Source organism: Argiope bruennichi, chromosome 10, assembly GCF_947563725.1.
Source record: "Argiope bruennichi chromosome 10, qqArgBrue1.1, whole genome shotgun sequence".
NCBI lineage: Eukaryota > Metazoa > Arthropoda > Arachnida > Araneae > Araneidae > Argiope > Argiope bruennichi.
In genome coordinates this window covers 8,296,717-8,313,697 of record NC_079160.1, presented here as the reverse complement: position 1 = coordinate 8,313,697, position 16,981 = coordinate 8,296,717, and the positions used below count along the sequence as shown (strand labels likewise).

General features: G+C 26.6%; 1 protein-coding gene across 2 annotated transcripts in view; it reads right to left on the bottom strand.

Moving 5' to 3' along the window:
- Positions 1 to 16,981, bottom strand: part of LOC129988248 (coiled-coil domain-containing protein 50-like) — a 28,369-nt gene that overhangs the window by 6,260 nt on the left and 5,128 nt on the right. The window contains exons 4-10 of one of the 2 annotated variants that reach the window (XR_008785639.1): positions 16,178 to 16,271; positions 14,423 to 14,537; positions 13,700 to 13,848; positions 13,342 to 13,377; positions 9,336 to 9,488; positions 5,302 to 5,378; positions 4,528 to 4,717 (exon numbers count right to left, since the gene is read on the bottom strand). Coding sequence is in view for 1 of the 2 variants with exons in the window: in XM_056096430.1 (XP_055952405.1) it covers positions 4,528 to 4,694; positions 5,302 to 5,378; positions 9,336 to 9,488; positions 13,342 to 13,377; positions 13,700 to 13,848; positions 14,423 to 14,537; positions 16,178 to 16,271 (791 nt within the window). In the remaining variant the exon portion in view is untranslated. The remainder of the gene's footprint in view (positions 1 to 4,527; positions 4,718 to 5,301; positions 5,379 to 9,335; positions 9,489 to 13,341; positions 13,378 to 13,699; positions 13,849 to 14,422; positions 14,538 to 16,177; positions 16,272 to 16,981) is intronic. The other variant, XM_056096430.1, reaches the window with a different exon arrangement.

The following is a 16,981-nucleotide window of genomic DNA, read 5'->3' as shown; positions in this document are numbered from 1 at the left end:
TCTTAAAATACTAGATGATACAACTGTATAACATGAATTATGTACAATTCAACTAAATTACCCGAAGTACCACACATTATGTTTTGCATTTTTAAAACTATTAAAAGAAAGTATGAATAATTGTAAACCTATAAGTATAAATTGAAAATGGATATCTTTTGAAGAGAAGAGAGAAAATATACCTTTATTAATTAAAAAAAGCATTATTGTCGTGAAAAATAACCTTTAATTAAATTTGAAGTATAGATTTTAATAAAATTCTTACAAACTACAGAAGATGGACTATTGTAACACCTCGTGAAATGCATGTTCGATAAAAAAAAATTAATATGAAGTTAATGTAGGTGTTTTCTTTAATTGACGCCCCTCATGTTCTAATATGCTGCTTCCATATTGTCCTAAATACTCTGCGTAGGTCAGTCATTACCGGGATACTATTTTGAGAAATTGTACTGAATCAAAAACTTATTCTTCACACTTGAAAGTGGAAAAATACCACCAGTAAATCAAGAATACCACAGACGAAAGTAAGATGAATGATAGTGACAGAAGATCATTACTGAGGCTTGTGACAGAAAACAAGACCACAGCAGAGAAACTTACTGGTGAAATGAATGTTGTGCTCACAAATCCTTTGAGCACTAAACAATCAGAAGGGATCTCAATAAGCAGGGTAGTTATTTTTTTTTCAAGTTGCAATTCAAAAGCCATTCATCAGTGATGGTAATCCGGTAACAGGAAAAAGTGGTATTTATGCCATTAAGCTTATAGAGTAATAGAAAACAGTAAATGGTCAGATAAATAGTCTTTTATATTGTTTTCCATTGCTGGCTGAATTTAAGTTCAGGTGGACAACACTGTCCCTTTTTGTGGGCCATCCTTGGATTATTCTACAAGTACACATTACAGCCAAGAATTATGTGAATGTTTTGGTCAATCAAGTTTATCTTATGGTATAAACTTTGTTCTCCAACAGTGATACTGCTTGACAAGTAATACAAAATGAAGAATTGGGAATATAGCAAATAGTAGTGAAAACACTAAGGGAGAAGAAGGGACAATTGCCCTTATCAGCGACTGCTTGCCCTCAGCTTCACCCTTATCAGTGAGAAATTAAGAGTTCTATTGATAAAAATATTGATCAATTCAAAAGAGAGATGTAGAGTTGAATATCACAGAATCTGATAATTTATATCCCACACTTTAGTTATTATACAATAAACAGGCAAAATAAGTAAATTTTTTCTGTAATCAGTTTAACCAGTTCACAACAGTTAAGGAGACAGAACGTTGAACATCTGATTCAGATTACATCTATTCAACATGTAGTTTCCATTAAGTCAGAATTATAGACATGACAATGTTAGATGTAATATTCTCTTAATTGTTTTTAGTTGGTCTACTAAGAAATCAATAATATGGATGGGTTCACAAAATTTGTATATATTGTTTAATTTCATCCGGGAGTTTGGATCACATGTTGATAGAATTATTAAGGAAAATGAGAGTTATTATTTCAATACCATACAAAAGCTGAGGTATTAGGATAATGCAGCAAATGTATAGGCATCCTTTGACTTGTTTTTCCAAACTTTACTGCTCCTAAATTGGTTTTGATTATCAGATATAATGCTAAATAGAGCATCTTTGCAACTCGACGAATAAAAGAATTATAATATTATTGGATTATTATTGTAATATCAGAAATAATAAAAGAAAATGTGATGAAGGAATAAATAACATATTGATAATCATACATAACATAAAAATTAAGGCAAATAATGAATTGGTTAATGGATACAAAACAATTAGCATGATTTGAAGCAGAACGCAGCAGAAATATGGATGTATGACAACTGTAGAAATGCAAGGATTTATTAATGACAATACTAAATAACTGATATTTCGCCCTGACATCTGGCACATGCACAGAAAGTTGATAGCCTCAGTTTCTAACAGTCCGTAAATGATTGATTTTCATGGTTGCCAACAATGTTTAATTCAACTAAAAAAAAAAAAAAAAAAGACATGTGAATTGTTGAATTTGATAAGAAATATCAAAATTTAGAATACATTTCTCAGAATCATTACCCATTTCCGCTGGGTAGGCCAATATGATTTGTAAATAAATTAGAACCATTTTAATAGAATAAATTTTATATAATAAAAAATAAACATAGTAAATATTTAAATATAAAACTTGTGTTCCAATACTTACTCTTGGTGTTCCCAATACTTACTCTAGCATACACTCTAATAACAGTGCTATTCCAGGAAAGCCATAATATGGGACTAGAGTACAATAATTAAATGGCTAGTTTGCAATTAAAATAGTTATTTTTGGTGTGCATTTAGCATTTTTATTGAATCTATCATGTCAACTCTGGCAAGTTTTTTTGGTATCTAATCCCTGGCATGCAGTTGATAATTTTTGTATTTTAAATGCATTTTCTCCCATCACTTGAAACAAATATTTGGCACAAAACTACTTTTGCTGCCCCAAAATTCCATATCAAATTTAATATATTTGTCATAGCCTTTTTGAGTTATGGCATTTACATGTTTTTGAAAATACAAACCAAAAGATGGACAACCCCTCATTGGATTTGGATCAAAATTTGATGTATGGCTATACAATAGATGTTAAATGTGTATACCAAATCTCATCTATTTAGCTCTCTTCATTTTGTAGCTATCATTTTAACTTATACTGGAATAACAGGGCAGACTTCATATGAATGGATTTTGTTCAAAATTTGATAGAATACAAATATGGTATTAAGATCATATACCAAATTGCATCCTTCTACTTACAGCATTTTTGAGTTATCTTTATCATCAACAGATGGATATTTTCTTAAAATTTGTTTTTCGTGGGACGTCTAAAATGTGGAGTTTCATCAAAATCTCGAGTCTGAATTTTTTGACAATTACAATATTTTCTCAATACTACATCTACGAGAAAGTAAAAATATATTTTTTTAAATATTACCACCTTTATATTTTCTATGTTGTCAAAAATATATTACATAGAACTTGCCAATATTTACATTTCTTGTACAATTTATTTCATTTATCATCATTGTGTGATAGGAAAAACTTGAAATGTAAGTTGAAATTGTAAATTAATAGTAAAAGTTGATAAAACATTTTACCTTCCACCCAATAATCCTTTGACTTTATTACACGATTACTTCTGTGATGATGTTCTTGCCTGAATTTTTTAATTTGCCTAATTCTTTTAAAAACAGCCTTTTTGTGGCTCAATTTATTTTCCAAGTATTCAATATTTAAGGTGGAAAGAAAGTAAATTCATTGCAAGTAAAATTATGAGAAAAACTATTATAAAATATTTTCTTCAGCCAGCAATTTGCTTTCTTTTTTTACAAGTGCATACATTGAAAAGTTCAGTAGAGAGAAAGGAAATATCTAGATTATCCAAAAATGCTTTTTTCTTATTAATATTGTAATCTAATATAATTTGTTTCTTCTTCCTACAGTTTGTCACTAATCAATTTATTGCGATTCATTATGTTCATAAAAAATACCTTCTTATACTTTTTTTTACATTGTAACTCATAGCAGTTGTATCATCTGTAAAGCTCTGGTTTATTTTTTCTCACAGTACCAACTATAATAATATTTCATCTTAGAAGTTGATCCACTTTGCAGAAAGTAAATCTACACAAATGCACGACTTTGCCATCTGAGCTTATGTTAGTACATTTCCAACTTCCATGCTTAGAATTTTCTATTTCAGACCCTAGTTCTTTTCCAATATAAATATGTGCCTTTAGAACAAATGAGGTTTTGCCATCACATAAAGACAACATTTTAATTAAATATTTAGAGGCTTTCTTCGACATCTAATTTTCATCATTTACATGAAAAACGAATTATTTACATGTTGTAATATTTTCATATAGGCTATAAAAAAAAAAATCTTGCTGAATATCTAGCCATCTTTCTCGAAAAGGAAAAAATTATTTGCATGATCTTTTCTAGAAGAATTGAAGTAAATATTAAATCGGAATTTATTTCTACCTTTCTAGTTGAATTAATAATACACAGTGCAGGTTTCCAATATCTGGTCTACAGCACATTAATATAATTTATAAAAAGCTATAGAAAAAGTATAAATAAAAGAAAATCTTTTTAGAGAAATTACATAACCTCCTCATTAGTCAAAAAATATGAATAATTTCATACAATCATTTTTCATAAGTATTTGAAAAACATTTCATGCCAAATAGACTCAAACAAGACAGTTGGGTTAAAAGAAAATCTTTTCAGAGAAATTACATAACCTCCTCATTAGTCAAAAAATATCAATAATTTCATACAATCATTTTTCATAAGTATTTGAATAACATTTCATGCCAAATAGACTCTCTCTCTCTCTCATCTCCTGAATCACCCAAGTACAGGAAATAGATTTTCAGAAATTCCAAGAAATGTTAAATAAAAAAGGAATTGTGGGGTTAAAATGACTCAGTGATCAGAAAAATGAACAACTGATCATCTTACCTGTTACAGAAGAAGAAAAGGGTACAGCGGGAGAGGAAAGTCGGGACACTGGAGATGTTACAGTTGGTGAGTGGCTGCAGTTGAAGGTAGGATCAATGGCAGCAGCAATATTAGTAACAGGATCACCAGAAAAATTAGAGGCAAAGTTCCGACGGTCTGCAGAACACCTAAAAAAGAGACAAACATGACACTAATAGAATTCAATTATCATTATACTGTAGTGATAAGATATTATGTGCTAGAAAAATATGAGACACCTGAAAATTAATTAGCAGTAAAATCTGCAACTTGCACATTTCATTTGTGACATTCTCGCTTAACAAAATAAAATAATTGATCATATACAGGGAGAAAAATAATGCAGTGGAGGGAGAGAATTAAAATCAAGAGAGCTATATGAAGATGATGAAAGACAAGTCTTTTATAAAATTGTAAAATTCTGGTGATGATCTGACAATCAGGCAGACATTTGAAATTATAAGTTATCAAAAGAATACTCCAAAAGTATGTATGTCATTTGCCACAATTTTGTGCATGTATTTTAATTTTAAATAATTTTTATGATATTCAATAATAGTTATGCTACTATTCAACAAACTGAAATACAACCAATTGATTTTGTAATTTCTGCATGCTGAAATTTCTACAAATCAAAACAAAGTTTTAGAAACAAGTATTCAATTACATTGAAAATTAACATTCAGCATTATTTAAGGGATTACTGACACTAATAACTGCATTTAAAATTTCTTTTTAAAATCCAAGGATGCTTACCACTCTGGGCTCCTTAATTTCTCTTTACCACTTATATCCCTTGTTAAACTTCCAGAGCCAGAATCTGGGGATTTATTCTAAAAAGAAAAATTATAATATGAGTAAAAAATAAATGTAATAAAAACTTTAAAGAACACACAAACTAGTGCACTACAAAACAGAATTTTTTTAAAAAAATCTACTTTTTAATTTTTAAATAATTATTTATTATAAATATTTTAGAATCTTGATATGAATTTTTGCACAAATTCACTCTTATGTAATGCCATTTAAATGGAATAAAAATTTAACAAAACTTATCAATTAACTGATTATTTATTTCTGAAAATAACAGAACATTATATTATAGTAATCACTCAGAGCACATACATACTTGTAAAAAATTTCAAAACATCAGAAAATCAGGAAGTGAATGAAAAATCAACAATAAAATTTCTTAATTTGAAACAAGCAAAAACCAGTTAAAAAATATAAATATTGCATGCATTATTTTTACCATGGAATGAATTATATTTTAAACCGAATTTTATATATTGTTTAATATTAGGCATAGAAAATAAACCATTATCAAAAATGCATGTTTGTTATGATTATTGAGCATTAAAGTAAAATTATATTTACAATTTTTAATGTGGTCTTTCTTGAGAAATTTAATTACAAATCACTGTTTCTAAAAAGTATTTATGTTAGAAGTGTTACTATTTTAAGATATAATTTATGTCCAGAAATTCTCAATCTGAAAAGAGCATAGAAAACAAGTTAACAGATTATTCCAAATTATTATTAATTATAGTATAGAGCAAACAAACAAAACAAAGAGATTTAATTTTTTAATTGAATAATTTTATTACTTAACTATGAAAATATATACATCTAAAAAATGAAATAAATTCAAACCAAATAATGTATTAAAAATTTGTAAATCGTTATAACTTAAGGCATCTGTAATAATTTACCATCCCTACAAAAAAACATTCAAATAAATAGAATTGATATTATGGAGGAAATTGGTTAGTTCAAAATGAGTTTATAAACAGTAAGAGATAGTATGCATATAATTGAATTTAACATTATGGAGGAATTCAGAGTTAAAAACAAAGCATCCTACAAATGTGATTCTACCATCTGTTGAAGAACATTCTAGGCAATTACTTTTTAAGGATACTATACGATTTTTTCTGCATATGCAATAATAATTGGGAAAAGGGCAGAACAATTCTTTTTCAAGATTTATTTTTAAGTATTTCTCATTAAAATTGTGAACTTTTTCTTTTAATTCAAGTGCATGTGCAAATGGTTTGAATTAATGCAATCTTCACTAAGCTCTTTCAACATGCCATTTCAATAAATTCTTATAAGTCACTGATTCTTTTCTTGAATTTGGTTATTTTCAGTGTCTAGTAACTTACACAAAAATTTCATCAAATTTGATACATTCTACATCTTTTATATAAATATGATATATTGCAAAATAAATTTTTCCTAAAGAATTAACTCTTAATTTAAAGTTTTAATACTGTATTTGTGTTAAGTATTTTTTTTTGTGTTTTGCAATTCTTGTATTATTTTTTGTCATTAGAATCACAAGGTACACAGAGTAATTTTATCTTAAAAAATAAGCATATTATAAGTACTATTTAAGTACCTTTAGAGAAAAAATAAGGATCAATCTTAACCTAATATTTTCTTTTTTATTATAGAATTATAAGCTTGAATGAAATAAATTAAACTGGGTATTAACTAAATAAGTATCCAATTTCATACAAATATAAACACACAATACTACCAGGAAATGTTATTCACCATTTGTCTCCCAAAAGTAGGTAACATTTTGAATGGGCTGATATAGCTAACTTTCTCAATTATTTAATAATGTTTACTAAGTGGATTCTGCTAGATTGTTTTATGTGGTCATAGACTACATGTTGTGAAACATAATATTTTTCATTCAAATTACCTATTTTAATATTTTAACTAATGCTAATTTGTCTTTCAGTAGATGCTTAATCATGAAAAAAGAATGAAAATTTTCAAAATTCTGCACATTTTTTAAATTTATGATCTTGAAATAAAAAATTTTAAAATGAAATTCTTCAATCTCATTTTTCTAACATGAAAATTATCGAAATCGAGTAAAGGTGATTTGACTAGGTAATCTATAAACTCCATGAGAATAGCATCTTCATACCATTTTTCACCCATTCTGATGAAAATACAATACAGAGCAAAATTCCTTTTTCACACTTACTTGCTCTTTGCCATAACATTTTTTACTGACACAAAATTTACTGAATTCATTATGCATTCCAACATTTTTAAAACAAACTACAGAAAATTCATAATTGAAAAGCATATAATGTGAATAGATATTGCTTTTGTGGAATACATTAATTCTAATAATTTGTTTCTTCTTATGTCAGCATTCACTTTATCAAATGCAGAATAAGATAACATTTTTAGAAAAATCATACTGACATTAGTAAATTACTAATTTCAATTAAGAAATTTTCTTTCAAAACTTTAAAATGCACAACAGTTGTTTTACTAACTTACTTATAACAGGTACATAAAAAGGCAAAATTGGGTCATCAGTGATACATTTGAAGAAATCGCTTAATGTACCATAAATACATAACTAAGAACCCCTGTCATCACTGCTTCATTGCATACTTTCTAATGAAGGTTATCACCCCTTCCACTGCCATAAAAATTAGAGACCTTAAACAAGACCATGAATGCAACAAGTACACAGATTTTTATTTTTAGAATCCAGAATCCCAGTAATACAGGAAAAAAGAAGGGGGGGGGAAACGAGTATGCACCAAAACTCTTTGGCTGGCCTATTAAAATCCAAAATTTATGATAGAACTACAATTTTAGAAACAAGGTAGCTTAAAAAATGTCCTTTAACTAAGTTTTTTTTTTTTTTTTTTTTTTTTTTTTTTTTACACAGTGTTTACATACAGATCAACAGATGGTCAACTTGTTGATGGATTTGATCAAAAGTTTGATATTGATCTATTCTTTAAATGCTAAAAGTATGTGGCACATTTTACTGATGTAGAACTTTGCAGTTTGAAGTCATCTTGTTTACTTGGACAAACAAAACAAATGGGGATGGATTTCATTCAAGATTTGGTTTGAAATCTGCAAATTTAGAATTAAAAAATGCCAGCCTAAAGCGTTTTTCTAGTTATCAGGCTCACATATAAATATAACACCAAAAATGTCTTATTTGAAGGTTTGAGTCAAAAAAGACAGGGCAAAATCTAGGTAATTACAATTACAATTAACTCTCCTTGAATAATTCGTACACAAAAAAAAGTAAAGAAATTTTATTAGCATTAATTTAGTTTTGGTAACTTTTTTCAAGAGTATCAAATGACCAACAAGTAATTCCTGAGCATCATGAACATTTTATTTTATTTTTGGAAGCCTTGAATCATTTGGGGTATTCATTTTTAAAAGTCCATAATGAATTAAATGTACATTTACGATATATTGTTAAGAAACTCTCCAAATACAATGAATGCACTCCCACACTGAAATTTTGGCCTGCTTTTCAAATCCTACAATTACTTTGAGAAAAAGAAATTGTGAGCACTTATAAAATTTGTTCCCGATTACGATAACAGACCCTATATCATTTTGAATAAAGTAACTGTTTAACATAACATTAAAATAAAAATTATATTTCATAACTGTTTAAAGACATTCTTAAATAACTTCTTTTACTGTTTTTGTTTTAAACACATTGCACAAAAGATAAAATCCAAAGTGAATTAATACTTTAAAAGATTATTAACTTACAATCATGAGCGTCATAATAACTTAAATAAAGAAAAAAAATTCTGAAATAAATATAATTTTCATTTTGAATTACTGAGGCAATTTTAGATCATTCAGAACAGATCATCAACCATTTAGCTCATCAATTACTAGAACCCTTCCAATAAAAATGCTTGAATTAGCCAAATTCCACTTATTATTGATTGTAGAGTAATAGGGAAATAAAACTTCATATATATATGTACACTTTCTTGTTGTTGCACTAGAGCTGCTTTTTGGCGAGCTTTTTCTCTGGCTTTCTTTGCTCGAGCTCTTTCCTGTTCTTGAAGCATTTTAGCCAGCTCTCGATCCTGAACCTCAATAGCAATTCGTCGATCATCAACACTTTCACTTGGTATCTAAAAAGAGAAAAGAATAATCAATGGAAAAAATGTAACAGCTAAAATAAATGACACAGAAAAAATGGTGTATTTATTTCTATCTTTTAACAGCTCAACGGTAAGATCTCTACTTTTAAAAGCAAATGCGTCTATCTATTGGCACTGCAAAGGGCAGATTATTTGTCCCATATATATCAAATTAGGCACAAATATGCTTTACGGAACAGGTAAATGCATCTCAGAAACATTTTTTTCTTCAAAAATTTAATTAATTACAAATCAAATTATACTACTTTTGATTAGAATTTCCAAAAGTATTATGCATCCAAATGTAATAAATTCTTAAAAAGATTTTTCAGTGTGATCCGGAAGAATATTGTTCAGTATTATAATAAAAATTAAATTGATTTCACAGTCTCAAATAATTTTTTAAATAAATTTTTCTTTTATTTAAAGAAAAACTTTTACTTAAAAGAAAATATTTTTTTTGATGCCAATTTTATTTCCATAATATTCTGCCTCCAATTTTCATAAATTTTTAAAAATAAATTCTCACATTCATACAAACACCTGCAATAGGACCCCCCCCCCTGTTAAAGTAATACTCAGTTTATATTCACTGGTTCATCAATTATTATAATTAATAATTATTTATTGTTATTTCAAATTGAAGAATATAAACTTCAACTGATTTATGTTTTCTTTCTTCCCTCCTCCCCTTTCTGTACTAATTATAAACCCATTAAAAAAGAAACAACATTTTTCATTAATTTTGACTATCATTTCATATACAGGAAGTCAATCTTCTATTAAAGCTATATTGTTAATCACATGCTATTAAATTTCATATTCTGTAGAAAATTATTTTGTATACTTTTATTCTATTGGTGAGTATAAGAATAAATATCATTAACGTCATTAGCAGCTACACATTCAGTAACTTTCCATTCTTCTCATACATCAAAATTTAGTTGAAATGTTAACATATTTTTTGAGAATCCTCTTAGGAATGGAATGGTTTTAGTTTAGCACAATAAAAAGTTACAAATTTTAAAGTTAATTGGCATAATTAAATTGATATTTTTATGATGATTAGACAATTCAAAAGCTCCCTAAGTGGTTAGGTATTAATGAAACATCACAATAGGTAACTATTTGATAGTGGACCCTAATTTTCCTTAATTTATAATAATAAAACTGGCAGGAACTGACTGCAAATGAATTTTTGCTTGTTTCCATATTTCACTTCCAATATGTTTAATTTTTGAAATTTATAATAACTTGCACTCATTTCAATATAAAATAGAATAAACCAGAAAAAAAAAGATCAATAGTTTAAATATCAAATATGAAATTAAAAAAATAATCCATCATTACAAAAACTAAAATAGACAAAAGAAGAATAAATACAAAAATTATGCAGTAATTTCAAATTCTACAATAAATAATAGAAAAAAATTTAACATATTTCAGGAATAAATGATAAGTTTCAAATTTTAATAAATATTATTAAATAGATGAAAGTAGTATATAATAAAATAAAGTAAAAATTACATAAAACATTAGTACCTTGGACAAAAAAGTTGCTATAATTACTTATTGTCGAATGATAAAAATCAAACATAAATAAACTATCATACTAATTTCAGACTGCTTTAATGAACATATTTACAGTTGCATTGAATTGAATGCTTTGCATAGTTAAGTGAGTTGCAAAATAATATTATAAATGTTCCGAGATGGTTTACCATGTTTTCAGAAAGTACATTCAGACAGAGGAAATAAGATATAAAAGAATTTAAGAAATATTCTTCAAACAGAAAGTTTAATTGAGAGCAAAAATAGACTTGACCATCACAAATGGGCAATCATTATGAATTGCTTATGGAAATCATTAGCCATGTATTCCAAAACAATTATCTTGCATAAATATTCTCTATACTATCTTAAATCACCTTTTTAATGATATCAATTATAATTTTGTAGAATTTTTCCTTCATTCTAATAATTTAATTTTATATACTAAATGTAACAATATTTTTAAATGCTATAATGGAATTCAAACTCATAAAACACTCAATTGTGTGATTTTTTCACCGAAATAGGATTTTTACTTCTACTTTTATTGATTCATATATATTCTTTGTAATTCTCAATAAGCTTATTCAATTGAATTTACGTTTTCTAATTATAACAAATAGCAAGATGTTTTTTAAACGCATTTCATAAATCATTCAACAGAATAAGAAGTTATTTAACTAACAAACAAACTGGTCACCAAATGTGGCTAGTACATTTATATCTATTTCGACTTGCTAGGCATCACACCTTAAAATATAATTTCCAATACTATAATACATTATAATTAGATTTTATGAACAATAAGGTCATTTTATAATAGCTATAATAATTTCTTTTAATACTTGTAATTGATTGAATGTATACGAAAGATGCATTTAATTCAAGAATTTTGCTAAACATTTAAGCTAAGTTACTTTAATAGCTTTACATTATTTTTTATTTATTGTGCAAACTAGCCTTTCTAATATAGGCAAGTCCCATACTATGATAGTATTATTAATAATCACACTTTTTGGAAATAAAAGAATCGAATCATAGTTTGCTAATTTATGAACGTGAGATCATAGTTTTGCTAATTTATGAACATGAGATGTATAAAAAGCCAAAAGTAGATCACCATTTTGATACAATGAAAAAAAAATGGCTTAATACACTCTGTAACACTGAGAAATCAGCTAAAAATGTCTCTCCAATACTTGCATAGTCCTTAAGCAAAATATTATCATCCCTCCAGCATAAAAAGTAGAACCTTGGGCAAGGCTGTACACAGATTATTATTTTCAGAGGCACATAATAATAATAATTGCAAGTATGCTTGGAAATTTTTGATCGCCGAATTAAAACAAAATTCATGAATATGGATTTTCTTTAAAATTTAATAGAAATCTGTAAATATGTTAAGAAATTCCAGCTCAAAGCTTTTTGTATTATCTTATTCACAGATGCATAATTTCAGAAATGTTTTATTCAGAGATTAGAATCAAGAAGACTGGGTAGAATCTTGAGTTCATATTTTTTTGGTGATAACATTTCTTTCTCTTTGAATAGTTGTATAGGAAAAAGTAAAAAGAATTTTATTAGTATTAATTTATTTTTTATTGTCTTTTAGCAAGAATAACAAATGACCTACAAGTAACTTTGGAGCATTAAACATTTGCACATTTTCTCACATATAATAATTAAAATGTTCTAAACTTTTGCACAAAAATTAAGTGATATAAAAATATTTAAATAATTCATTAATTATGAACCACTAAATCATGCTAAAATATAACAAAAAATATTCCACAAACAAGTAATCACATATAGAAAAAAACACTGATTCACTGCTAAAAACCAACCTTAGTGGTTTTATTTGAATAAAATAATTATCTGTAAAAAGAAAGGACCCCCCCCCCCACTAAATAAGTTAAAGGAAAGGAAAGGAAATAATAACAATAAAAAAATGAAAATAATATATTTTCATAATTCTATCAGTATGCCCTTAAATTGAGATAAAGCCTTTTCCACTGACCTACAGATTCACTGAAATCTGTTAAACATTGAATGGTTTAATACCACGAAGAAAATACAATCAGTAATCGGACACATCTAGTGGGGAGAAATGGGATTTTTTTTCAACATCAGAAGGAAAATGTAAGCACTTGGATAAAAAGCAAGCACTTTTAAGACTCCTATATAAGGACTATAAACATTAAGACATTTTTAAGAATGCAAACACACCCTGTTAAAAATGTTGCTAGAATAAAGAATATATAGATAATTTTATATGAAAGAATTATGAACTTGCCTTTGTTTCTTGTTCTTGAAGCAACCTTGCTAATTCCTATAATAAAAATATTTTAATCAAAATTAAACATATTACACAGCTTATCATGAACAAAAAATTGATGTAAATTAACAAAAGTGATAAAATAGTTTTACAAGAAGTGTTATGATATCAAGTAGAAAAATATTTGTTTTCCATTTAAAAATATGATATTTTCATGTTATAAATTAATTTTGGATAATAGAAAGAAAAATAAGTCTTTATGATCACTGCATATTGTTTAACATTCTAATAATAACAGTTTAATTTAAATATATTAAGCAAAAAAGTATTAAAAGTTCTTAGCAATCTGAATTTTCAATTAGGAGTTGATACTCACTGCATCTCGTCGCTGAACAAATTCTTGGAATTCTTCTGGAGTGAGATTATCTGGTGGCTCCAATGAAAGCAAGGAGAAATCTTTCTTTACATCATTCACAACAGTTTCTCTTAAACATACTACATCCTCCATTGACTTAACACTGGATGCTGTGGAGGAAAATATCATAATTTTTATACTCATTCAAAAACAGTAATATAAAGCTGTCAACATAATAATTTGTTCTTCGAATGTCTTGAGGAAAAAATTATTTAGTTACATTGGAATTTTAATAATTTGATTTTATTATTAATTAAAAATTTTCCTTTCATTCCTTGAATTTCCTACTAACACAATATTAAAATATTGTATATAATTAATATTTATTTTGGTAAGTTCAAAATCAAATATTATAAAAATATTTTTAATTTTGTATTGTTTTTGTTAATAATGCTAATATTAATGCATGTACATTAATGATCATAAGTGAATATGTTTTAAAAGCCTAAATACATTTGAGGGTTTTGTTTTTATTTTAAAATCATCTTTTAAAAAAGTTACTATAAAGTTATTAATTTTATATTACTTACTGTTTATTTATTATATCTGTTAAATATTAAAAATCAGTATCAAGAGTATTTTCTTAGTTTAAAAATTATGGTAGATAATACAAAAAAATTCATTATCTAACCTAAATAAGGTGACTTTTTAATAAATATACTATACAAAAATAGAATAACTAACAGTTTGAAGCTCCAGAAAGTTCTGCTCTAGCCTTCTCAGTTTGTCTCATTTCTCTTTCTTCTCTCTTTCTTTGCAGTCGCAGCTTTTCTTTTCTTTGCAACTCCAAGGCTATTCTCTGTAGACATAAAAATATCTATTTTCAGAAAAAGGCCATTTTCAAATTATTTTTTAAGTTAAGTGCTCATAAATTATTAAGTTATGTTATTATATAAATAAATATTCAGATATTGGTATGCAAATTTGGTATTATTTTCATCCTGATAAGCAATGTCGTACTTTTTTTTCCCCTTTTCTTCAAAGAAAGCAACCTTTTGATATGGAAATTAAATTTGTAGAAATTAGATACAAAACATTTTAATCCTTTTTTTTTTTCACATAGTAACAATCTAATGGTACCCAATCTTCATTGATAGTTCAATATTTAGAGTTGTATTGAATGTGCAAGATTTGAATTTTTTTAAGGAATCACTTGAGTTTTTGATATAAAGAGATTAAGAGAGTGAAGGGCATTTTATCGTGTTTAAGAGTTCCTGTTTCCTACAATTATAATTTTAAATAACTTTCTACATTTAATTCTTTTCCTTTCATGGTAAAGTTTCCATTTTTAAGGCGATGGCCAAAATGTTAATTTTTAATGTGAAAAAAACTGCTTTATAAGTACTTAAACATAAACATTAAATACTTACTGTGGACATTTCAGATAATTTTTCTTAAGTTAAAACACAAACAATTATTACGAAATTACCTTTTTTATTTAATAATAATAATAAAAAAAAAGGTTAAATTCCAGGATATGGTCTCGGACATAAAATATTACAAATGTAAATGTTTTAAATGCCTTCTCTCTGGTTTTTTAGTATTTGTATACAAAATCACCTTGAATTAAAATATAATATCCCTTTTTGTAAATTATAATTTGATAGTGAGCTATCTTTCATCTAAATGTAGTTTATTCTTCATGTTTAGTTTTGGTTTATTTTTTTAATTTCAAGCTTATAACAACATTTTTAAGAAAGAATGGGACTTTTGTACAAGGAATGGGAAAGAAATAAAAACACACACACACATCAAGGGAGAAATTAATTTAAGAAGCTCTTAAATTTCTTTGATTTTATAATTGTTCTTGCAGAGTTTCAAAAATTCCTTCTACTTATGCAAAATAAGGTCTCTGTATCTTCCTTATATATCCTCTGCATCCTCTTGTTAGCTAGATCTGGATGAAGTTCAACATATGCACTCTTCAAAATAAAAGTAACATTGTCAAATATTTAAAAGGCCAAAAATATTTTGCATGATTTCTTCTTTTTTTTAATCAACAACTTTTGGAAGAAGACTGTAAAAGACAGATTTTTCTCCCCCCCCCCCATCATGTTAAAAAAATCTAGCTAACAGTGTTAAAGTTTTATAAAGTTTTAAAAAAAAATTTCAAAAGTATTTGGAAGCATTGCATATCACTTGCAAAAAGGAAGGTAAATGAATTGATTACTCTCGATGCTTATTAGCTTTTATCAGTTTTCTTCATCTAACATTTTATTTTATTTAAAAATGCAATTCTTAGACATCTGGAGTTTAATCTTTTTTTCTTTCTTTTTCCATCAAAATACATGATTTTTTTTTTATGAACTTGACAGAATCATTATTTCATTTCACTGGATGTGAGCCAAACATCATTTAAAGCAAGAAGATCAATAAAAAAGAAAATGCAATACATTAAGTTATATTTAAGGAAAATGATGACATTTTGAAGAAAAATACCTGATCTTCCTCTTCAATTTTTCTTTGACGTTCCAATTCTTCTTGCAAAATCTTTTCTTGAAGTTGTTGAGCAAGAAAAGCATCTTGATCTTCCCTGAAAAAGAAATATTTTAAACAAAAGACAGCAAATAAATAAATAAAAAAATAATAATTGCTTCGGCATTGCAGCAATTATAAAAGCGATTCCTGTCTTGCCTGATCATCACCTTATTACCTAAGTAATAAAGTAATCAATGAATGATACATATATTCATATAAAAACTGCTTAAAAATACAGTAAGAGTGAGATAAAGCATTTGAAGAGAGTCATTTTTTCATAATGAAAATAACAGCTTTCTATGATTTCATGAACATAGTTTATAAATTATGAAAAAAATGCAGGAATTTTTTGGGGGAAAAATGAAATGAGCTAACATAATGATATACTTTTAAAGTTAAGTAATAGATGGTTTTTGATGACAAATGCTTGTAAAATATAAATTTAGATTCAAATGTTATGTTCAGCTTAAGGCTAAACCATCAAAAATTCTAATATCATAATTTTATTTATAGAACACTAAGAAGAGATTTATTAAATCATCATGTTACTTGTTTGCAACAATAAAAAAAGAATAAGTTTATTCTCCTCAAATCTTATATAATTTGTATTATTTTTATTATATTATAGATAATACATTTATCTCAAATGAGACTATACCAATTCATTTTTATCATTAGAAATTATGAAAAAAAAAAAAAATACAACTAGCAGATCAATAAGATATACTACCAATGTTACTTAAAATTGCCACAATAAAATTTTTC